This window comes from Perca fluviatilis, chromosome 21 (genome assembly GCF_010015445.1).
Source record: "Perca fluviatilis chromosome 21, GENO_Pfluv_1.0, whole genome shotgun sequence".
NCBI classification, from domain to species: Eukaryota; Metazoa; Chordata; class Actinopteri; order Perciformes; family Percidae; genus Perca; species Perca fluviatilis.
This window is the reverse complement of record NC_053132.1, coordinates 16,169,169-16,194,384: the sequence shown is the minus strand read 5'-3', so window position 1 is coordinate 16,194,384 and position 25,216 is coordinate 16,169,169. Positions and strand designations below refer to the sequence as shown.

Sequence of the window (25,216 nt, the reverse complement as noted above, 5' to 3'; positions counted from 1 at the left end):
AACATCCTGCCCCTCGCTTCATCTTTAGGTCCCTTAATGTGTTTCACCTTTGACCACTTGTTGTGTCCGGCACATAAGGCGGAGCAAAGCTGCAGCGTCCTGACAGGAGAGCTCCTCCACGGCGGGTACAACACACATGAAGCCGGCGGAAGGAAGCACTCCAGCGGGGCTGGGAACCTGCCTGAGGTCGCGGCCAGTGTCCGGGGGCGCAGGGTCCAGAGAGCCTTCAGCACCGCCGCCCCCGCCATGCCCTTCACACATACACACAGTGTTAATTCATGTAACGTTAGTGTTACAGTAACCTGCTGTACATGTGGAGCAAAGACTGGTCTCAACAGCCAAACTGTGAGCCTCCGTCTGCAGGTGAGTCCTTTAACTTAAACAAAAACCAAACAGTAATTTGCATATCGATAAATGAATGAAAGTTTTCAAACGTACAATTTTGACAAGTCAGGAGAACACGCAGCTGCTGCTGTCCTTGTTGTGAAACCGGTACTTCCTGGTTGCGACGTCAGAAATCGGCCCTTCAAACTAAAAGCCCCAAAAAGCATATTGAAAACGTAAAAATATATTGTAAAGACATTCTTTATTCTTAAATTGTTAGTTTTATCAATGTTATAAGTAATGTTTTAATTAATGTAATAGTATAATAGTAATTCATAGGCAGCAATAATCTAATTAATATAGTGATTACAGTATTAATTATCATACATAAGAATTTAATTTATCTTATACATTTTTTTACAATGTGTATTTATGCTCATACACATCCTCCCTATAGTTTAAAAAATCCCCATTATTTGTAAGTTGTACTCAATGAGGAAATATGTAATAAATCCTGAACCATGGGAACCTAAAATCTCTTGGACCCCTGGGTGGTTCTGGTTGAGATTAGGAACCACTGCAGAATATCAGCACGCATGTTCAACAACTGATCCCAAAAATAATAGCAACACAAGCCAAACTATTATTCATTTGTCCCATATGATTGTGTATTCATTATATCTGCTAGTGTCAGGGAGGTAGGCAGTGTGAGTCTGTTCTGTATCAGTGCCCCTTAGAGAGTCCCAACGTGGGAACTGGAAAAGATATGTTGTCTTTTGGCATGGGACAAATGTTGTCTAAATCATACTGATTCTATTTATGATGATGGGACATAGTAATAATAGGCCTAGGATCCAGTCTCTTGTCCAGGATTCAAAAACAGGAACTGTATGTACTGAATTTCGGAAAAATATATGTGTGACCAATATATGTGTAATTGGGTGGTAAAAGCTAAGATTACTTTGTCTCGAGGGAGACAAGTGAAAAAGACAGCAAACCAATACGCAAACAGGATGGCAGAGACGATGACCACAGCAGAGGAGCACAAACAGTTAAGTGAGATGGAAGCCACAGCCAATCAAGGCCAACCCATCTCTGATAGACAAAGTAAAAGGAGGAGATTTCGGCCACAGTTGTCCTCTCTGTCTTCTCACTGACTTCTACATGATCTCTCAAACCTGATTACTGATGTCCACTGAGCCTCAAGGAGAAGTCTGGAGAGAGGAGACACTTTTTAACAGCTCAAGAAAATCCTAAAAGGAAGTTTTTCTTATTGACCGATGGAACAAAAACACAAGGAGGACTGATGGGACACCAGAGAAGAAGTCCTTGACTTTGGGATATGAGTTCCTTAAGTGCTACCCGAGGAGGATAAGATGATCTGATGTTAATTGAACATCCTGTTTGAATTGACAGTTAAAAATAAGTTATGTTGTCTGCACAGGGAACTGGTGCCTTGGCTCTTTTCCACAGTGTCATAATAGTGACTGCACTGGTAAGTGTACTCTACTTTTCCTGTAGAGTGTTTGGGTGATTGAGTTATTGATTACTTAATTGATTGAATGGGTTAACACTATTATTTTCCTTTTATAAATTGTTTTATCTAAAAATGTTGTAGATTTCTCTGAGGCTGTTTCTGCTTTACTTGTAGTCTCTTAAAGTATACTAAATATTAGCAACACATTACAACACTTTGTATTTTTACATTTTATAATTTGTGCAATCATAAGTTCTAGTGAATCTTATTTGATTGATGATTAAAAAAAAAAAGAATCTTATATTTATGGGAAATTTTCAGCTCAGTTTCTTAGGCCAGTGTATAAACTTATCAGTGGATGCTTTTTAAATTTAAGCTTTTCACACAGTAACATCATATCTTACACTATAACATGACACTGAGTCAGAAATAATACTCCCACACTGCTGCACTTTGGGCCAAATATAGAAAATTTCATGTATCTGTGACTCTCTTTGATCCTTTGAATTTTGGACATAGATTTATCTCGTGGTCCAGGGATATGTACCAGCCATTCAGTGTCAGTGGTTATTCTTTTTATTTAAATGAAGTGATATGGCATTACTTTGATTGGGTTCTTTGTAGCACAAATCCTTCATAAAAAGAACAGCATCTAAATAACTAATTATTAACAACACAAAAGCTAAGAAATTATAGGATATTTAGCAAATTTGCTTGAAAAATCTTAAGTCCAAATAGGAAAATTACTTCGAAAAAAGTAGGAGATTGTAAAGGCAACCACACACACACACACACACACACACACACACACACACACACACACACACACACACACACACACACACACACACACACACACACACACACACACACATCAAAGAGCCCTCAATCTTCACCATCCCAAATTGTCTGCTTTACCTCACAAGACCTCCATCCGCTTTGACCTCTTTAACCTTTCATCCACTGAAGCACGATCCCCCTGCAGCTCACCACCGTCACTTCTGAGCCCCATCTCTTCATCGCCCCCTGGTCGATCCTGAGTGTCGAACTCAGGCAGACTTACAGCCTCCTGCTTATTCAGTCCGAAAATCAATTTATATGAGGCAAAGGACTGAGTGAGCAAATTCAATTATGACACAAAGGCGAGGGGATGTCTAAGCCTGGTTGTTTTGCTAACACTCCCAGTCCATCAGCAAAAAACACTCCTGTGCAAAGAAAAGTGAATGACTTCTCCTTATTGACTTGCATGTATTGAATTATTAGAATGTTTTGTTGAGACACAGGCTTTGTTTAGACATACAACTTGAATATGTAATTGTGTCTGTATTGACTTTGTCTTAGAGTCCTCTCCCAAAATAAATCACTGTAGGGAATGATAGCTGTTTAGCATTCTGAGTGCTACAATACTAGAACCACTGTTCCCCCATTGGCGGTTTATTTTAATGGCTTATGCCAAGAATGTTATTTATCACATATTCATCGACATGAACGGTTCCAGTTGGGTTTCAGTCTGTATAACAAGAGTGAGAAGTTTTCTTCTTTCAGTAAGACAAAGCAGTGGTGAAAGAAGTACTCAGATCCTTTACTTAAGTAAAAGTACCAGTACAATAATGGAAAAAATACAACAAAAACTCCCACATTTGAAATTCTACTTAAGTAAGTACAGAAGTGTGGGTGGGTATGGGACTTGTAGGGAAATGACACACCTTGTTCACCACGACCTGTGCTATGTGTCACCTGTTGTAAAAATTTAAACTTAAATAAAAAAAGTACTAAAAGGCCCTTTTTTATTACTTCTTTACCAACTTTTATTGTTTGTTTCTCTTTCTTTGTATCTTTCTGCCTAATCATGTCTCCCGCTGTCCTCTTCTGTCGGTCAAACAATTCTCATGTGAGTTCTCTAGTTGCTAGTTTTGCTGTTCTGTTGCGAAATGTACCCGGGAACACAAAGCTGCTTGTGTGTCCTGAAGACAAGACGCCCATGTGGCCAGCGGCAGCCCCGCCGCTGGAGAAAAAAGGGGTTGGCGAGGGATCATGACATACCACACCCTAACACAACTATTTCACAACACCTGGAGGCAGCACATCAGATCTTTGGAAGGGTTTGCGGTCGCCAGATCGCCCTAGCTGGAAAGACACTTCAGAGAGACATGTATTAGGAAACTTTCAAAGTCTTTGGGTATCTTTAAAGATATATAACTGCAAGAATGGTAGATTCTCAGATGAGCTGAAGTTGCTCTTAAGCAAATACTAAGCAACCCAATCATATACATTAATGGCCAATGCATGCTTGGGTAAATCAGGTCTTCCTTAAAGGATCATGCCATCTATGACCTAGTTTACATCATAGCTTACAATCATGCAAATAGGTATAGATTTATATCAAGTAGCAGTTTTGTAATGCAGTTTTAACTAAATTAACTGTGTATTTCATGCCATATACAATAAGAGAACTTGCTTGTTTAACATTATATTGCATTTCTTGCATGCTTGTCTTAACAATATCTCATCTCTCTCTTATCCATCTTCTGCAGATAGACTCTGATGATGTCATCTCACGAGATGAGCAGATCTACGTTGTGATTGGTGCTCACGCCAAGTGTGAGAGGAACATCCAGGCACAAATGTCCCTGGTTAAAGGTTTGTCTGCTGCCTTTGATCATTTTATTCATTAAAAGTAGGGACAGGGCAGTGCTCAGTTTTGCTTAGTGATCCTGTCATCAGAAGGTCAGAAGTTTGATCCCAGCGGGTGGAAGTCATCAGCTCTGTGTCTTATTTGTTGTGTCAAAACATTGAACCTCCTTATAATGTTTAAAAATCTGACTCTGCAAGGAAAATGTTAGCTAACCCCTAAAAGTGTACAATAAACTGAATAGAAACGGCAGGGTTTTTATTGAATTAGGTTTATGAGTTTAATCAAATCAAATTAAATCACATTTAAACCTTCACTTCAAGTCAACACTGGGAATATGTTGAGTACGCCAACTTAGTCAGAGAGTTTTTTCCCCTTTCAAAATATTCAAAATCTCTCCCTATTAGGGGAGTAAGGTCCAATCATATCCAGTTTTATTATAACATGTCTAGGTTGAAAACTTAGTATACAGAACAAAGGACAGGATGGTAACTGATACTGACTGATGTCTGTGACAAATGCATCTATGGAATCTTCATTCTTTCTAAACTCCACTCAGTATGAGTTTATATAATGACTCTTCTTTTGTAAACATTACTGTTGCCACTCTACAAACAACATTTAGTTTCTGAGTGAAACTTAAGTTCCACTGGTATTGTTTTGTTGCCCTACTTCCAGATGGCTCTATCTTAAAGATGATGTCTTATTTCTTCATAATGTGAGGCCTGCTCCATTTTGTTATTTGAGCAGTTTATCCTTCACCGCCGCTGAAACGCTGTTGCGCTTCCTTTCAGCGCCCATGTTAGCAATTGTGCGGTTATGCAACCAATCGTCTATTTGCTAAACGAGCAAATCATGCAAGAAAACACATTGATAATTTATTTCAATCTATATAGAAGACATACTATATTTTGGACTATGCATCCCCTGCTTGCCAACCCTTAGATTTTCCTGCCCCTCCAGCTGCTGTTCTCCTGGAGTTCCAATTCCCCCGATTTTTACATGATGAAATATCAAAACCGGCCCATCCACTATATTTATTTAGAAATAGCCTTGTGTCATGGCTGTTTGTGATTGTTTTATTCAACATTACATAGGCCTACTTGTTGCACACATTTGTGTTTGAATAGAGAGCACACGCGCGCGCACACGCACACGCGCGCACGCACACACACGCACATGCATGGCCTGTGTTGTGCCAGTACAGTTTAAAAGGGCAATGGCCAATGGTAAACACCAACACTTACGTCATTACACTCCAGACCAATGGTGGAACTTCATCACTCAGTCACGGAGGGATCAGAGTTTTGGGGTTGTAGGGCTGGTCCTACAGTCCAGGCAACAACAAAAAACACATGAGTAGTGCATGCCCAAATATACAATCAGAAACCGTATCTATTACATTCTTTTTTTTATTTAGGATCAGATATCCTATATCCAATATCCTGCTGAGCAGTATCTCAGTGATGAGTTGAATTTAGGTGCAGGCAGTAGCGGGGCATTTTTCATTCACATGACACAGAATCTGATGATGAATGGCTTCACTGATCTATTTGGAGAGGAATTATATAAAATGGAGCCCCAGTCTGAACACTAGGCAGGTAGAAGAGAGGCACAGGGAACAGCAGATCCACACTGACACTCCTGTCCACAGATATCATACAACATATTATAATATGATTAAAAGATCGGGATCATACAGTATATATTATAGGAAACCATTAAACTTGTAATGTTCTATTTTCTTCAAGCACAACCATTCAAACTGATTTTAATTGCTAGTCATGTTAATGTAGGATTCAGAGGTAGAACCTTACAGTATTTTTACTCAAGTTCTGTACTTAAGTACAATTTCGAGGTACTTTACAGGAGTATTTCCATTTTATGCTACTTTATTTCACTTCCACTACATATCAGGGGGGAATATTTTACCTTTTACTGCACTACTGTTAACTGACAGCTCATTGTTACATTTCAGAATAAAGTTTTCATCCCAAACATATGTTATGATAAGACATGATGCATTATTACAGATTAAACTACCCAACAGTATCTAAATTGGTTAAATGTAGCTATACCTTCACTAATAATAACATTAAAATGCTGCTTACACAATAATGTGTCAGTAAAAATCCAGCCTCATATATTATATGATAATATGACCCTTTCAAAGGGGTCAACATGCATAGTAAGTACCTCCACTGTTGATAATTTCTTTCTATATTTTGCTGCTTAGGTTTACATAAGTAAACATTTGAATGCAGGACTTTTACTTGTAGTTGAGTATTTTTACACTGGTGTATTAGAAAACGTCAAACTAAAAACAGTCCATTTAAAGCTTCAAATAGCTAACAGCTGTTTCCCATTATTTGTGAAGAAGGTGACTGTATCCCCGAGTGGGATGGGATCATCTGCTGGCCACGGAGTACAGCGGGTCAGCTGGTGTCAGTGCTGTGTCCGAGTACATCTACGACTTCAACCACAGAGGTATTAGAGCTCAAAACACACTAACGTGCAGAAATCATAGAGCAGCTTTGTCCTGATCTGTGGTCTAAGTGTGTAGTCTTATGGAGGCTTTCTTTGAATACAAACATGGGTATGTGAATTACAAATTACACTATTGTCTCACAGCCTGTTGTGCTAATGTTGTGTCTGTGTCTCCTGCACTTCTGTAACCCAGGGCGAGCCTACCGCCAGTGTGACGCGTCAGGGAACTGGGATCAGGTGCCCAGTATCAACCGCACTTGGGCTAACTACAGTGAGTGCACCACCTACTTGACGTCCAACCACAGGAGCCAAGAAGTGGTACGTGCATGTTCATTTGTTTTGATGTGTATACAGACAGTGTGTGTGTGTGTGTGTGTGTGCTATATATATATATATATATATAGATTCTGTCATGTAAGATATGTTCATTTGGTGTTTGCAGAATACTGTTGTTTAAACTCTATGTTCAGCTTCACCATGCTGTCCTGGTGTTTTTCTGGTGACCAAACTCTTTTGCAGCTGTACAATCTAAGTATGTTTTCGTTTTGCTTCAGAAGGTGTTTGAGAGACTCCATCTCATCTACACTGTTGGCTACTCCATTTCTCTAGCATCGCTGTTGGTGGCAGTCTCCATCCTCTGCTATTTCAAGTGAGAACCTAAAAAAAAAAACATGAACTACATATCCACCTCAAAAGCATTAGCATTCATAGTCAACTATCTTCATCGCCAGTGATATACAACTGAAATTTGTCCATAACCTTCTCAGGCGTCTCCACTGCACACGCAATTACATCCACATTCACCTCTTCACCTCCTTCATATGTCGAGCAGTCAGCATTTTTGTGAAGGACGCTGTGCTCTACTCCGTATCTGAAGACAGAGAGGCTGAGCCTGAGTTCACTGCACCAAAGCCTCATATGGTAAACAATGTTTTTTTTTTATATTTATTACCATTCATACATAGTGTTATTTTTATTTTTTCATAGTGTTTTAACATCACAGTGTGCTGTCAGCACAGTAACATTAGGATGCAATACCAGCGCATGCCCTTGTATATGAAATAATGTTTGTGTCTAAGTAGTCTAATAAGTCTGACAGATGATACACAGTATGATGTGTTTTAAAAGGAATAGTTTGATATTTTAGAATACACTTAATTGCTTTCTTGCCCAGAGTTAAATGAGAAAAACTATACCACTCTCATATCTGTAGGGTAAATATGAAGCTGGAGTCAGCAGGCTGTTAGCTTAGCTTAGCATAAAGACTAGAAACAGAGAGAAACAGCTAGCCTGGCTCTGTCCAAAAGTAACAGGTTTAATTAACACGGCCTGTTGCTACACAGAAGTGTGAAGACAACAGGAAGCAGTTACTTCCTGGAGTTTCTGCTGGTTGTGACCTGCCCCTGGAAAAGGCAAATTGCCCCTTCACACTTCGTTTTTTGTAAAAAAACTCAATATAACGTGGTAATTGCTGAGCTTTAGTTGCTGGAAGGTGCATTTTGTTTTGTTTGGACAGAGCCAGGCTAGCTGTTTCCCTCTTTTTCCATTCTTTATGCTAAGTTTAGGTAACCGGCTGAGGGTTCATTTATATGGCACAGACATGAAAGTTGTATCAATGTTCTCATCTAACTCTCAGCAAGAAAGCAAATAAGCATATTTCCCTAAATGTCAAACTATTGCTATAGGAAAATAAACACGACAATACATAATCGTATGTGTATATATATATATATATATATATATATATATATATATATATATATACCTGTCATTATTTTATGTCCTCCTGTTTGAATGTTTCCTTTATGTGCTGCTTTGTGTGCTCAGGCCGGCTGTAAAGTTGCTGTTACCCTCTTCTTTTATTTCCTGGCGACCAATCATTACTGGATCCTGGTAGAGGGGCTGTACCTACACAGCCTCATCTTCATGGCCTTCCTCTCTGACAAGAACTACCTATGGGCCCTCACCATCATCGGCTGGGGTAAGCTACATCAGACTTGATACTATGCTGTCACAAACAGAGCTAACAGTGAATAATAATTCTGACAATAATAATAATTCTCCCCACTCATCTCAGGTGTTCCAGCAGTGTTTGTGTCTGTTTGGGTCAGTGCTCGAGCATCTCTGGCAGACACACAGTGAGTCATGAGCTGTGTTCGTCTGTCTAATATTTACACAACACCTGTATCACAAATGCTCACTTTAAAACTCTTCTGTCTCTGCTTTCAGATGTTGGGACATCAGTGCTGGAAACCTGAAGTGGATCTTTCAAGTTCCCATTCTGGCAGCCATTGTTGTAAGGAAAAATTATTTTCCTGTTGAGTTTGGATTGGTGATTTAAAAAAATATTTGAATACTATTAAAGGGCATTTGACACTTGGGTTGATTACAAACCCTGGACTTACTGTACACCTCTGCCCCTGCAGGTGAATTTCCTCCTCTTCGTCAACATAATACGTGTACTAGCCTCTAAACTATGGGAAACAAACACTGGTAAATTGGACCCTCGGCAGCAATATCGGTAATATTTTCCTCTTATTGTAAAATTCCTTTGAAAATCTTTCAAAGGCTACCATCCCTCACAAAGAGAGTTTTTACAAACGTGAGTTCACTACATGAATGTTTACGCCCCTTTATCTGCAGGAAGCTGCTCAAGTCCACATTAGTCCTCATGCCCTTGTTTGGAGTTCACTACATGGTGTTCATGGCTCTTCCTTACACTGAAGTCACGGGGCTGCTGTGGCAGGTGCAAATGCATTATGAGATGTTCTTCAATTCATCCCAGGTCAGAAAACACATTTATGAACTCTGCAAGAAATAATGTGATCTAAGGGTTAAATGAAACTACTATTATCATTAACTTGTATGATGAAGGTAAAATAAAAATTTTAAAAAAGTGCAAAATACAGTCATTGTTTCTGGGTTGTACACAACTGCTAATTTAAGTTTTACATTTTCTGAACACATTTGATTCGGTTTTCACTTTCAAGTTTAAAGAAAATCCCAGAATTGATTGTTATATTATTATATTTCAACAAATATGTGTAATCATAATATATTTTAAACACTTAAAGCAATGGTTTAACATTTTGGGAAATACACTTATATACACAATACATTTGCTTTCTTGCCGAGAGTTAGATCAGAAGGTTAATACCACTCTCATATCGGTACCATAAATATGAAGCTACAGCCAGCAGCTTAGCTTAGCTTAGCATCAATACTGTGCAGCAATGTGTCATTTTTACATCTCTTTCCTTTTACATATGAAATTATTAATGAATGAGATATTATATATTAGTAAGTGAGCTTTAGAGTAGACAGTGTTTTTTTAACTTTGGAAAGAGCCAGCCTGTTTCCTCCTGTTCCCACTCTTAATGCTGTGCTACGCTAACAGTCTGCTGGCTGTAGCTTTATTTTTAGCGTACAGATATAAGAGTGGCATCAATCTTCTCATCTAACTCTCGGCAAGAAAGCAAGTAAGCATATTGTGGAAAATATCAAAGTATTGCTTTGATTATTCTTTTAGGTAATAGAGTGGTTACTTTTTTTAGTATTTAGATGTAATACATTGACAAAAATGTGGTGTACTTCTTTTGAACAAAAACTCAATTTCATCTTTACAGGGCTTTTTTGTGGCATGTATCTACTGTTTCTGCAATGGAGAGGTAATAAAGCCATCATTTAGTTTTGAAGTTTGAACTCAGATGTACTCTCTGATAACTAAAAAAAAAAAACAGTTTGTGTCCCACTTCTTGTTCTCAGGTGCAGGCAGAGGTAAAGAAGGCGTGGTTAAGACGCAGCCTTGTGCTGGACCTCAAACAGAAAGCCAGGATGACCAGCAGCGGCGGGGGAGGCAGCTGTTACTACGGCGGCATGATGTCACACACTACCACCCACAGCGTCAGCTTGTCTGCTGCCAATCCCAGAGCTCTTTCCTTCACTGGAGGTGTGGTGGGCTCAGGTGGAGCTCCCAGTGGAGGGTCAGGAGTCAGGCAGCCACGCCACGGCTCTCTCCACCTGCAAACCAGCCTGCCTGGATACGTGACCTCCGGCACCCTACAGGAGACGGCTGTGCGGAATCCCGGGGGGACGGAGTCTGGAGTTTTTGCCAGGCATGCCAGAGCCAGCAAGATAAATCATAACACCAAAGGTCATGGAGCATCTCCAGCACAAACCCCTGGAGCAGAAGATCCAGACAGCTGCTTATCTCTGAAAGAGCTGGAGACCATCTTGTGACTGTTTTAATAAATTGACAGAAGGGCTTAAATGAGGTATTGGACTCAAGGCAGACTAAGACAGATGACAGGGATGAATTTTTCTGACTTCACCTGACTAGAGGGGTCATCTTTACAAGCCTCTATGTTGTAGTGCAAGACTGAGGACCTCCCAAACTAGACATTAGACCAAACAGAACTTACTTGTGTTTTGTCCACTTTTTCCAAGGTTAAGAAATAACTTTCAGTCTCAACTTTTAAGCCAACATAGACGAGGAGTCCTTAAAGTGTTTAAATAAATAATCACCTACAATTCCATGACAGCGGTTTGCTGAGAAAGATCTTGTGATATGATCAAAAACACCAGAACAGCTTCTGAGCAGAGCTTGTGTGGGGATTGTTTAGTTAACAATTGTTGTATGGTTCTCTGGATGTTTTAGTGGATGGGATAAAATTTCCATCGCATAAAATATGAGGGAACAAAAACACATTTTCTTTTACAAAATGACACTGAAGGCCCTTACTCATTATGACGTACCAAATCAGGATTAAATATAGTCATACATAACTGATGGATTTCTTGTGGATCTATTTAATTTCTGTCAGTGTACATTAATTGATCAATCAATGTGAAAGAAACTGCACTTGTGCGTGCGTGTGTGTGTGCACGCGCGTGCATGTGTGCATGCATGCGTCCGTGCAACCCAGATAAGCTTGTTGGCGGCTCAATAGAGGTGCAGTCTTGTTCACGTGTACCAGATGTCTGAGTGCGTGCGTGCGTGCGTGCGTGTGTGCGTGCGTGCATGCGTGCGACCACTGTCTATGAATCTGCTGTAGCAATTCTTCCATTTCTAAATGTTGACCTCCACACATATCAGCCACACATTTATGATGGAGGAAGCATTACTCCAGTAGTTACTTTACCGAGCTAACTGTCCACATTTGATTATTTCTAACAGTCAGTAATGTCCAGACAGCATGTCTAGACAGGTAAGGTCTCTCTGAACCTGTGTTGTTGTTGTCCATGTTGTCTACACAGCCCTATTTAGCATTCTGACAGGACCCTAAGGGCTGATTCACAAACCTTTTGCCCCTCGCAGGCCAAACTCCAACCCCTTCCTCTGTGTAACCTCTGCCCCGATCGCCCTCACAACACCTTCCAGAATTTCACACTCACCCCCCAGACCTCTACTCGGAGCAAGAGGCACTTGAGCTGTTTGTAGACCTCGAGCATGAGTGACAAAACCTGCAGCACAAGCCACCAGTATTCACAATGTAAACAGAACGGAAAATGTACCTGTAAATATTTTAGGATTGTTTAGGTGTTCAGAGAGATATGTACAGTGTAGGATAACTCTGATAATTGAATCAATGTTCTGAGAGTATGCCTTGAGAGTTTAAATAAAGTGAATTAAATTAAGCTGAACTAAACTGAATGGAATTGATTTACTTACTACTTCTAAGTTCTATGTCTAAAAGGCTTTGTTATTTCAGGGCAAAGCCTAAGTCAGCACACACATCTACAGCATACAGGTGGTACTGGGACACTAGTAGAAGAAAAAAAAAAACTCCCCTTATTCTAGCTAAACTGCAAAACTGATTCCCCAACACAAAATTACATTCACCTGTCAAGCAGTTATCACTTAGTATCATAGCGACCATAATAATACTAGTATAAGGCTAAATTAAGAATGGAGTCATTAGCATAGAGTTTTCAATGGTCTTGGCTTCTGGCAGAGATATCAGATTCCTCAATTTAATTTCCTTTTGCAGACCAGAAGTGGCCAGAGCAGAAAACATGAAGGCTTTCTTCCCCGTCTCTGTTAGTACAATTTATGCATAAAGTTCAGGTTGTAGAAAATTAGTATGATTAAAGTCCTGAAATACATGAGCTGAGAAAGATGTGAGCTCAGCAGAGTTGGGAAGGAGATGACTTATAACTGTTACATACAATATACCAGATATAACCACTGGAAAACACCACCATGACATAACTGTTTGTTTTGTATTATCAAAGTGATTTGCTCTTTGCCTCTGCTGCTGCAACTTTCTTTCTTTCTTTCTTTCTTTCTTTCTTTCTTTCTTTCTTTCTTTCTTTCTTTCTTTCTTTCTTTCTTATCTATCTATCTCTTGTGAGTCCCCAACCTATGGTATCTAGTACAATAAACTGCCCCTTTAAATTATTGGGAAAGTTATAAAGCTCTGCTCTGCCCCCTGTTGCAAAAATGAAAACATTACAAGTTACATGTCCTTACTGTTTGTTTTTTTCTTTGCTACATGCGAAGTCAAATGAAATGGAACGAATTATCAAGCAATAGGTTGCATGCCTGTGTGCACTGTTTTTAACTTTCAGACCATGAAGACCCTATAAACACACCGGGAGAAGTAGTGTAGTAGTAGTAGTAGTAGCTTTGACTCCATAATAACACATATGAAGTCGTTGTAAGAAATTAAAATAATGCACAATAATCTTAGAACATAGTTTTCTTTGCTTATCTTTGTTGGGTTTCTGTAAGACACCAAGAGTTGCAGTGGCCAAACAGACACGAACATAACTTCTTATACTGTATATAACAGTACATTGCAATTTTTTTTTGGGGGGGAATCTAATCTCTCCACCTAGTCCTTTTTAAAATCACCAATCCAAACTCATCAGAAATGAGGTTATCCAAAATTTGAGCCCATAAACCAACATATATCACGCAATAAAACTAAATCACCTTTTAAATATTAATATGTTCTGTTCATGGAAACCAAACCATGAGGTATTGTTGTCTCTGCATATTACCTCTGATTCTCAATTTAGATTACAGACTACAGTTAAACATGTAACATCTCTGATGTCAAAACAGAAAACATCCAAACATATGGAGCACCAGGCACAGATATGCATGAGTGATTGCTCCTCCACAAGAACAAAGAAAAAAAAAAGAACAGCTCCCACCCAGCAACGAATGGGGAGTGAAGGGGAGGCTGATCGGAAATTACAGGAGGAAATGATCCAGCTTGATGACTGTGGTGGTGCTGGAGGTGATGATATCACTCTCATTGTGCTATAAACCAGATGATCAGATGATTGAACAAGAAATTAAACTTTCAGTCATAACATATAATAACAATGTTTACAGGTACAAAAAGGTGACATTTTTTTTATAATAAAAGCTCATTGTCCCTTAAAGAGAAAGTGTGTATTGAAATATATAGACAGACATCATGAGAAATAAAAATAGTGAAATATATGGAAAGTGAGCAGCACTTTATTATGCAATACAGGGCAATATGTTTTATTCCCAACATATGACCATACAACACATATTATCTTATATTTAGATATGATAAATATAGAATTAACAAAAGTCTTTGTATGTTAAGAAATATTTTTTACATTATATAAAAGCAGAAACCATATTTTGCAACATACTGCAAATACATTATATTTATAATAAACTCCTTAACATAACATATACTTTCCATTTATTCCCCTTTTAAGGAGCTTTAAAGTTTAAGAAACCATCTAATGCCATACTGTCTGACAGTATTATGTGTCCTGTATCACCTTGTTTCAACTCTTTATTGAAGCTATATGATGTTTAACAATGATCCATGTTTTAATGGCTGCACCATTTCATTTGAACTGAAATATTTCCCCAAAATTCAGCCTGACATATTTAGTATCTTTGGAAACTTTGTGATGTTAACAAGACCTAAAATAAAGTTCTGTGGGTTCGAATAAGAATATAATAAGTCATAAATTACTAGTAAGGTTTAAACGGTTTTTTAAATTTTTATATTTGATAAATTCCAGATAAATTCCACGTAATTTAGCACATGGTTATAAGACTGAATGTATGTCAATGTATATTGGATATTAGCCTATTGCAAATATATTTCATTTGCATAATATTGAAGTTCTTATATGCACAATGAAAATGGTAAGGCCATGTTGTAAAGCAGGAAAATGCTGTAAAAGTATTAATGTCAGTTAAACCACTGAGGTGATTCGTCATGTTCATGATGTCTGCATGATGAGAGCCGGTCATGTGACGTCATGATGAAGTCAAAAAGTAGGCGGAGAAGAGAGAGAGAGAGAGAGAGAGAGAGAGAGAGAGAGAGAGAGAGAGAGAGAGAGATAGCACGGATGTCATCCAGTCCTCTGTACTTGAGAGTAATAATAATAACAACACACTGCATGTTCCGGTGATGTTTCAGACTGTGTAGGCCTAGGCTATCCTCCGCCGTAAGACAGAGTAGGCTACCCCTGCCGGCTGTCAGCGGCTCTGATGCGGGCAGGCAGCATCCTCTCCGGCGTCCAGTAGTGAATGAGGAGGGCCGGTGGCCGACAGGGAGGGGTCCTTTGATTTCAGGGCTGCTTCCTCCTGGATGGAGCCCGGCTGTGTGCAGGCAGCGATGGCAATGGGAGATGCCTCGAAAAAAGTGTCGGTTCGGAACGTGGCGGTGGAGCGAAAAAACCTCATCACCGTCTGCAGGTCAGTTTGTTTAAGTGCCTGTGCTCTGATATATGAGTGGAGGATTGAGGCGAAATGTTGTTTATTAATAGCCTATAGGCTATGTGGACATGCGGTTATATTTTACCTGTTTTATAACAACAAATGTCCTGGCGTTATATTCTTACCATAGCAGCCTACATACGCATAAGACATAGCCTAGGCCTATTTTGACATGCACGCTTTCGTCATCCTCATAATAAGTCCTTATGAACTCTGTAGCTACCGACAGTGGGCCTGTACGGACACGTAGCCTGTATGTGCATTAACGACCTTTCATTACAAATATTAATTTTTCATATACGAATCCAAAAATCCAAAGACAGACTGGCCTCGCTGTGTGAGTTTAGCAGTGTCATCTTCGTCATTACGATTCGTTTTCTTCTTGTTAATGGCGTGGTTGCTATGACGACAACCTTCCTGGGGCAAGGACTAGCTGGCACCCCAGGGACTCAGGGCAGGGAGGCAGTTGTAGGCCTGTACATTAAATTGGACTTTGTGACTCCTTTTTAGATGGAGGTTTGCACTTAAAGTCCTTTGCCAGAGCTTAAACCTGAACCTTAAACCTTAAACATACATAATTAAATATAGGCTACTGAAGCCTACATGCATGCACGCTATAACCACACAGTGTAGGCCTACTGTAGCCTAAACCTATGCAAAAACAAACTCTGTGTACATGCATTTATTCTCTAACTTACTGAGGAGGCCTTGAGAAAGATCAAACTTCTGTCGGATCCACGATGCTGTCTGAGGTTAAGACGCATTTAAACGCATTTAAAATGCAAACACCAGTTATAGCCTACATTATTGCACTTATTAGCAGCATCAATATTCTTATACTGTAATAACAATGGATCAAATGATGTGTTATGTGAAAGGGGTCACTCGTAGTGATGAACCCACAGAGACTTTGCAGTTCTTCTCAGCTCTACGGAGAGTTTTAGCTTCTTTCAGCTCATTGTTTTGATTTTCCAGCCTGCAACTTCACTGTTTTGGTTCACTCTCACTGCTCATAGTGTTGTAGGCTCAGGTAGCTGTTGGTGACTAGCTAGTAACCATAGTGGAGCATTTAGGGTTAGTAGCTAAAGAGCCAGGATCAGCCTAAGTTGTGTGACTGGAGTACAAACACTACACAACACTCTCACACACACGCACAAACACACACACACACACACACACACACACACACACACACACACACACACACACACACACACACACACACACACACACACACACATTCAGATATCTGGTACAGGTGAACAAGACTTCACCTCTGTTGAGCCACTGACAAGCTTATCTGGGTCATGTACCGTCCCTGCTGTCTGTAATACAGTGAAAACATGGGGGATAGTGTTCGGTTTGAGGATAGTCAGCCAATTATTGTCCAGTATCTGGCCATAGTCAGGGTAGCTGAATGAGACATTGTTGCCTCTGGAACAATGGGGAGTGAAATCACTTGCCTCAATGGCCTGTTTTAGGAAAAGCATTGTCTTAAGGACACACGCATTACGCAAACTGACAGCGTGTGTACTGTAAGATGCGATGTTTTACAAATTTTTTTTATGTTTGGCCGCTAAACTCTGTGATTCCAGAGTCAGCAAAACACAAACAATGCCAATCAGAATTAATTTATCTCCTCATTTACTGCAGAGGTCATATTGACCAGGATTTGTGTAGTCCATAAGGCCCCTGTCACCCCACAGCATATCTCATTGTCACTGGACAAATAGCCTTTGGCAGGTGTTCTTGCAGCAAATAGACCTGCTGAATTATTTAGTCTCCAGGAAAATAATCATTGGAGTCGTCATTTTAGCAGAAGGATATTGGTGCCTAAAATAAACGTGGGTTTATAGGGTCTGGGTGTATAGGCTATATTATGTCACTCCAGTTGACACTAAACCCTAAATTTATGCAGATACATTGTTACACTAGAATCTATTAGATATTTTTTTTATATTTAGCCGTGCTATAGCCATCTAGGAATGGCAATGTCGGTTGCTCTGTACTCAGCCTCAGCTGTACTTAGTTTAGTGCTAATTAGTGCTGAACTCAGATGGTAAACGTGGTAAATATGATACCTGGTGAACATCTAGCATTGTCATTGTAGCATGCTTCCATACTTTGTGTTAGCATGGATAGCAGGAGGACTAGATGATCATGACAAGGATTTGATTTATCAGCCAAAATCCACTTAATTTCCACCATAACTGACAATTTTTGATCGAAATGACATTAGGATGGTGAATTTATAAATATGTAAGATTGAGGCCGCAACAGTTTCATTCATTTCTGCTTTCTTTTTTTTTACCAAATTATGCCAAGTATTTTCTCCTGACAGTTGATATTCTTCAAACTGTTTATCCTGGTTATTTGGCTGAAATAGTTTTCCCAATGTATACCACAAATCTACTTTATTGGGCATCACAAGAACAGGCATCCTTACAACCGTGAAGGTTCAGATCAGACTAGAGTTATAAATTCAAGCAGTCCATTTACAAGTAAGTACATTTTGTTGTCAGAGCTTCCTGAAAGCTCTTCATAAACATCTTCCCATGGATGTATTATAAGAACTGACAGTAAATGGGTGACTCAGCCGGAAATGGATTGTAGCCTACAGTGTGACTATGCAGAAATAAACATCAACAAACAATCATATGGGATTAACATAAATGTATTTAACTATTGGTCCCTATTCAGTTGCCTTTGATTTGATCCATTTCACAGGTTTTATTATTATTGACTTTGTTTCACTCAATTCGTTATACATCATCACATTACATGGACTTCTGTGATTTCTTTTTATAAGTGTAATTATAGTTTGATCTATGAGGTGTTCCTCCTACAGTAAACTGAAACAAAGAAAGCAGTTATCCATTAATCTGTTCCCTGACTAATCTATTCTCATGATGACTTCATTGCTGGCTACAAAACTCTTTGTTTAAAACTTATATTTCTTTTCTCTCTCTCTCTCTCTCTCTCTCTCTCTCTCTCTCTCTCTCTCTCTCTCTCTCTCTCTCTCTCTCTAAGGTTTTCAGTAAAGACGCTGTTAGAGAAATACACAGCCGAGCCCATAGATGATTCCTCTGAGGAGTTCATCAATTTCGCAGCCATACTTGAACACATTCTCAGCCACCGTTTCAAAGGTAATCACCTACTGCACCGTGAAATTGTCTGTGATTGACTGCAAGTTAAAGAAACTCAAAAAACACTGAATGGATTCTGGCATCAAAGCAAAGAAGCATATTGAAGTTGTTCAAATGCTGTTATTGATAATGGATTTTTACAATACAAGTTTCCATACTAATTTTGAAGTGATTAAACATTAAGTAGAATCAATTTAAATTTCTCTCTCTTCATTAATAGTTGTTCTCAATTTTTAAACAAAAATCATATCTAAAAGGCTAACATTGCTGTTGCAAATTCAGATGCATATAACAAAAAACAATTCCGTCTATTTTCAATGGCTGCAAGATTTTTTTGGTCGAACACTGTGGGTTTCCTCCCATATTGTAGTTGGCCCAAGACTTCAGCCTCTGTTCACTGAAATAAATAGGCCTTCACGTTATATGTCAACACCAATATTCAACATATCAACAAAGTAAATGCCTCCAACAATTTTGTGTTACACTTTCTTTCAAGGGTCCGGCAGCTGGTTTGATGGTCAGAGAAGTTACTGGGACTATGTCCGTCTGGCCTGTGCTAAAGTCCCCAACAGCTGCATTAGCAGCATAGAGAGCATGGAGAACATCAGCACCTCACGAGCCAAGGCAAGTCCTATATACACTGACAGTAATAATCATAATAGAAAACTGGGGGAAATGAACATCTGTTTTAGAAAGATGGAACAGAAAAAACATGACTTTCTATTTTTTTCTATTTTGACTTTAATCCTGTATTTTCCTTCTATATGTTGGGCTTGTTGGTTTCTTGACATGTGGATATGTTTTTGTTTAAGGCCTTCCTTAGATTGGTCTTTAAAATCGATTGCCCTGATTTGAAACACCTGTCTTTGTTGGCATAAATGCCAGCCAGGTCACTGTTGAACTTAAATTCTAAAGAAGGCAGTTTGCGGAAATGTCGATCTTTATAAGTTGAAATTAATAACTGCATCAGAGTTATGAGTATGCAGCTTTACCCTTCTTTTTTGTAAAGATTGTAATAGAAAGTGCCCAATTAAAGGACAATTAATTTTTTTGCAATGCAAATATATGATGGTATAAATGGGTTCATGTTATATTATACAGTAAGGAGTGTGAAGATTTAAAAAAAATTGATGACTATTTAAGTTAATTTCTTACCCTTTTGTGACTCCTTAAGGGCCGGGCCTGGATGAGAGTCGCCCTGATGGAGAAGAGGCTGTCTGAATACATCGCTACTGCGCTGAGGGATAGCAGAACGACCAGGTTGGAGGCCCCACACACATACACCATACAATAGTTTTCACCCTATCCCTACTAGAACCGTGTTCCCACCTGCTTGTATTGGTCTCTGTGCTTTAGGAGGTTCTATGTAGAAGGAGCCATCGTGTTAAGAGAGGAAGCTACGGTGCTAACAGGGATGCTCATAGGTCTCGGAGCCATAGACTTTAGGTGAGGAGACTTGACCTTTATGCTGTGATATTTTACGCATGAAACTGATGATTTTACATGTTTTCTTGTTTTATCTGTGTGTTCTTTCTCCTCCATAGTTTCTGTCTGAAAGGGGAGGCCTTGGATGGGAAATCATCTGCTGTGATTGACTACACACCGTACTTGAAATTCACACAAAGGTATGTTCACTGACACTGTAAAGAAAAAGCTTTGTCAAAGTCAATTGAATCTCGTCATGTCTTAAATACTTGGAATGACAATACATTAGATACTGGGCGCTTGAAAATAAATCATTTGACTGCTTCTGTTGTAGCTATGATTACCTGAGTGATGATGACGATCGACAGAGTGTTGACAGCAGCACAAGCGACGACAGCGTCCCCGACCACCCATACATCCCCCTGGTCACTGACGAGGAGAGCTGGAGCACAAAGTGTCGCAAGATGGAGCAGAGGTTCAAGATCGTCAATGCTCAGAAGGTGGGCAGCCGTCTTTTTGTGTTTGAAAATACAAAGGATAGTATTGCTTTTGACGAAATTGTGAACAGAAAGCCTCTCTCTCTCTCAGATGGAAAGTGTCTAACATGAGTATCCAAGGGTAGATTTTTGGTTTCAGTCAGTGTGGATGTGCGTTGTCAGGGTTACCTGGAGGAGCTTGTGCGCCTGCGTGAGTCCCAGCTGAAGAACACAGAAACTGAGAACAAGCGGCTAAAGGCACGTCTGGAAGAGCTACAGAGCAACAGCACACAGGAGAAGAAGGAACTGGAGGACATAGTGCTGGAGCTTCAGGAGCAGCTGTGAGTGATGCAGACAAAGGGGAGGGTCCAGGTTTTACCCACATGTACCTCGCCAAGATTTGAACAGGGTTTAAATTGAATTGTCCAACCTTAAAACCATTGAATATAATTATCATTTTTATTGGTTTAGTTGAAGGTTTTGATGTGTCTGTACCACAGGCTTGGATTTGATTGCTTCTTAATAATGTGTTGTATTGTCATGTTTGTCAGGACAAGCTTAATTCCATGTGATTCCAACCACCTGGCAAAAAACATTTCAATCCCTTTGATCAACCAGTGGCCGACGCTCCAGCCATACAACAGCCAAGAGGACGTCAAGCTGTTCCGCAGGTTCTAGTTGTAGATGATAAATTTTTGTGTCTTCATGGTAATAAGCGTTTTCTTTAGGAGAGAATATTTTATATCGATGAGGATATGTGCTAAGCGGCTAATTCCTGCTTCTCTAAGTTCGAATTTGAACTAACTAACTACATGCGCTGCTCATACATATAGTATGTTGCACATATCACATATGTATATTCTATACATATGCCTATTTACAGTATGTTTGCATGTTTTTAATCTAATATTTGTTAATCACCATGTGGAGCCTAGTTTGTGCCACCGGAATAATTATAGACTTTTATTGTGTTATTATATCAATTCATTATATTGATCTATATTTGAATTAATATATTGATCAATTTAAAAAAAGCTATTATGCTACTATGTGTTGCCCATTACATGGCCAATCAGAGCTGCTACCACTGCTCTGTGGGTTGCCTTTCATTTTATATTAAGGCACTGCTTATCAACACATCTTCAAACTGAAGCAATTACAAAACAGAAACTGTAAATTACGATAAACAGTCCAAAACCCAAATATATTCAATTTACTATATTTCATGACAAAAAGAAATTTCATCCTAACATTTTGGAAGCTTAAACCAACAGATGTTTGGCATTTCTGCATGAAAAATGACAGAAAAAAATTGCAATTGCATGATAACAACTTTAAATGTCTATAATTTTTCCGATGGCATACTCCAGGGTCTATAACAGCACATACCAAAACATCAGAAATATACAGTATATTTGCATACTTTTAATTCAACAATCAACTCTGGAAATGTAATAGATGCCAATTCCTTACTACAATCAATAAAAAATAACAATTTTCATGCCTGCCTGGAAACTCAGCGCTGTAACTCTTTAATTTGTCCTTCTGCTGACCTGTAGGAGGAGCTTCCCGAGCACAGAGCTGCTGTCAGTCGAAATCAGCCTGGATTCAGACACCCAGAGGACTGAGGGGAAACAGAATGGAGGAGCCTGGTGCACAGGTGACTTTTTACACACTTACACACTGTATGCTCGTAAGATAATAAGTGAGTAAGCACACATAAGCACGCACACAAACACACACACACACACACACACACACACACACACACACACACACACACACACACACACACACACACACACACACACATACACTAAAATTGACACTTCCTTTGTATGTCTGTCCCACCCCTTCAGAAAAGGACTACACCCCCTCCATGATGGGCCTGTGTGGGTCCTTGGCCTCCCTCCGGAGCTGCAAGTCCCTGGCTAGCCTCAAGTCCAGCGAGTGCCTGGTCAACATCAGTACAGAGAACAGTCCTGCCCTCTCTCCCAGCTAGGGGGCACCAAAGAAACACTGCCAACCACTTAACTGGCACTGAGACAATTCAATATGAATACAAAAAGACTACTTTTGGTAGGTGGACAAATGCTCTCTTTTGTGGCCCTTACGTGAGTCCCTTTACCTTTATGCATTTGTGAAAGAGTAGCCTCCCCGTCTGGGACTGTCCGACAAAGATGCAGGAATAGCTGTTGTACTGCCCGACGGCCTCCTGCAGTTTCACTGTCTTTATTGTCTTGCCATGATTAAACCTCCTGGAATGCAAACAACTGGTTCAAGTTTGACCTCTCTTACGTCATGATGCTTGATTTTGTGCAATTACCCTCATGACTGTACTGGCCACATTCATCAAAACTCACTGTGGGGTTGTCCTGTATGTACTTGTACATTTGTCTGTGTCTTATCAGTCTGTCAGTGTGTCTTAGTCTCCCTCTTTCATAATACCGGCAGTGCAGGGTGGATGAGCTGTTATAACCTTTTAAGGAACAGAAACAATGTTTTGCCATATTATATTATGCTATTATAAGAGAGATAAGAAAAGAGGCTTGTAATGTGCTCAGTTAAAGTGGCCGGAGGGTTTAATGATGAAGATTATTTGGAAATTACCGGAAGCAGCTTTATGACAGTTTAGGCCTTGTTCAATCAGGTTAGATACAGATCTTAGTATGTGACAGAAAAGAAGTGTCAGGCTACAAAGGTTTGCAGAGTCACTACAATGTGAACATAAAAAAACAGACATAATATACAGTATCTTGCATACAAATGCAAAGTGCATTGTGACTATGCAGAATGAGTGTTTCCATTGTCTTTTTCTACAAACCTGGTTTGATAGAGTAATTTGAGCAGGACAGAAATAGTGAATGTGCAACGTATATGTGCGTGTGTCATTAGATTTTTTGGTTTTATTCTTTTGTTTCTTTTTATTCTTTTATATTTGTATTAATTGAGTGACAAACTTGTATCATTTACCATCATGTAAATTGCAATCTCATGCAGTGTTGAGAGTTGGGATACATTGTGTTATTTAAAACTGCAATAAAACTGCCTTTTTTTGAAACATTAAATGCTGGTATGCAATGGATGTGTATTTTGTTTTTTGTTTTTTCACTCTAGAGATGACAAGGTCAATCTGTCCATCCACCACTTTTGTCCAGATTGAAACATCTCAACAACTATTGGATGTATTGCCATGTAATTTTGTACAGACATTCATGTTCCCCAGGTAGTGTATTATATTGCCTTTTCCAATAGCACCATTGACACTTTCAGTTTTGATTGAACTTTGATTGAACCATACAAATACCTGCAAAACAATATGTATTGTCCCCAGAGGATGAATCTCAATGACTTGATGTTTCCCTGACTTTTCTTCCTCCAGTAGGTCAAACTTTTCACTTTACCAGATCTAAAAAATGGATTGGCATACAATTTTGTACGGTATAGGTTCCCAGTATCCTATTGACTTTAAAGGTCCCATGACATGATGCTCTTTGGATGCTTTTATATAGACCTTAGTGATCCCCTAATACTGTATTTGAAGTCTCTTTCCCGAAATTCAGCCTTGGTGCAGAATTACAGCCACTAGAGCCAGTCCCACAATGAGCTTTCCTTAGTATGTGCCATTTCTGTGTCTGTAGCTACTGAGGAGCAGAGGCGGGGGCTTGACCAACTGCCACTTTGCTCGTTTGAAAGCCATGATGTCTCTGTCTCATGGGTGGGCCAAGCAGAGAAAGGGGAGGTAACCTTGCTCCTTATGAGCAAGATTCCAGATCGGCCCATCTGAGCTCTCATTTTCTCAAAGGCAGAACAGGATACCCAGGGCTCGGTTTACACCTATCACCATTTCTAGCCACTGGGGGACCACAGGCAGGCTGGGGGAACGCATATTAATGTTAAAAAACCTCATAAAGTGAAATTTTCATGCCATGGGACCTTTAATGATCCCAGTACCTTTCCTATGGCACAACCATGACATTTTCAATTTGTTCAGGACTTTGATTCATGTTCATATACCAGCATACCGTAACTAATAACATTTCCATCAGCCACAGTTGTACTTTGTGTTATTTTTAATTAGCAAATGTTAGCATGCTAACATTTGCTAATTAAAAAATAAACTAAACTAAGATGGAAAACACGGTGAAGATTACACCTGCAAAACATCTGCATGTTGTCGTTGTGAACATGTTAGCATGATGATGCTAGCAAAGCACTGCTGTGCCTAAGTCCAGCCTCATAGAGCCGTTAGCATGTCTGTAGACTTTTGTTCATACACATATTGTTCATTAATTGCCTCCACATTTACATTTAACAGTAGCAATGCTTTTCCTGCAAGTCATGTTGGTTGCCATTTGGCAACTCAGAAACTGCTTTGTCAATTTATTACTAACCCAAACAGACAAAACGACAGACTGGGATGCAAAATAAAAATTGCTCTAAATGAATAGCTGGCCTCACAGCAATTTATTTACTGTAGGTCCAAGAAACCCAACACACGCTCTCTTCCCCTGCTGAGGTCAC

General features: G+C 39.4%; 2 protein-coding genes across 2 annotated transcripts; both read left to right on the top strand.

The window, feature by feature from the left end:
* Nucleotides 1-5: 5 nt before the first annotated feature.
* Nucleotides 6-12,563, top strand: pth3r (parathyroid hormone 3 receptor). Its single transcript, XM_039789117.1, is given in 15 exon segments — nt 6-363; nt 1,769-1,819; nt 4,336-4,441; nt 6,811-6,891; nt 6,894-6,920; nt 7,114-7,238; nt 7,475-7,569; nt 7,688-7,841; nt 8,748-8,901; nt 8,998-9,058; nt 9,150-9,216; nt 9,347-9,441; nt 9,564-9,705; nt 10,547-10,588; nt 10,686-12,563. Coding segments are annotated over 15 exon segments (2,001 nt in total). The 5' UTR covers nt 6-36; the 3' UTR covers nt 11,160-12,563.
* A 2,684-nt stretch (nt 12,564-15,247) lies between these two features.
* rundc3ab (RUN domain containing 3Ab) lies at nt 15,248-23,775 on the top strand. The gene is made up of 11 exons (XM_039788790.1): nt 15,248-15,624; nt 18,676-18,791; nt 19,288-19,415; nt 19,966-20,051; nt 20,148-20,237; nt 20,336-20,416; nt 20,551-20,716; nt 20,876-21,033; nt 21,244-21,363; nt 22,252-22,352; nt 22,552-23,775. The coding sequence occupies exons 1-11, from the start codon at nt 15,518-15,520 to the stop codon at nt 22,692-22,694; spliced, it is 1,296 nt and encodes a 431-aa protein (XP_039644724.1). The 5' UTR covers nt 15,248-15,517; the 3' UTR covers nt 22,695-23,775.
* The last annotated feature ends 1,441 nt before the right edge of the window (nt 23,776-25,216 follow it).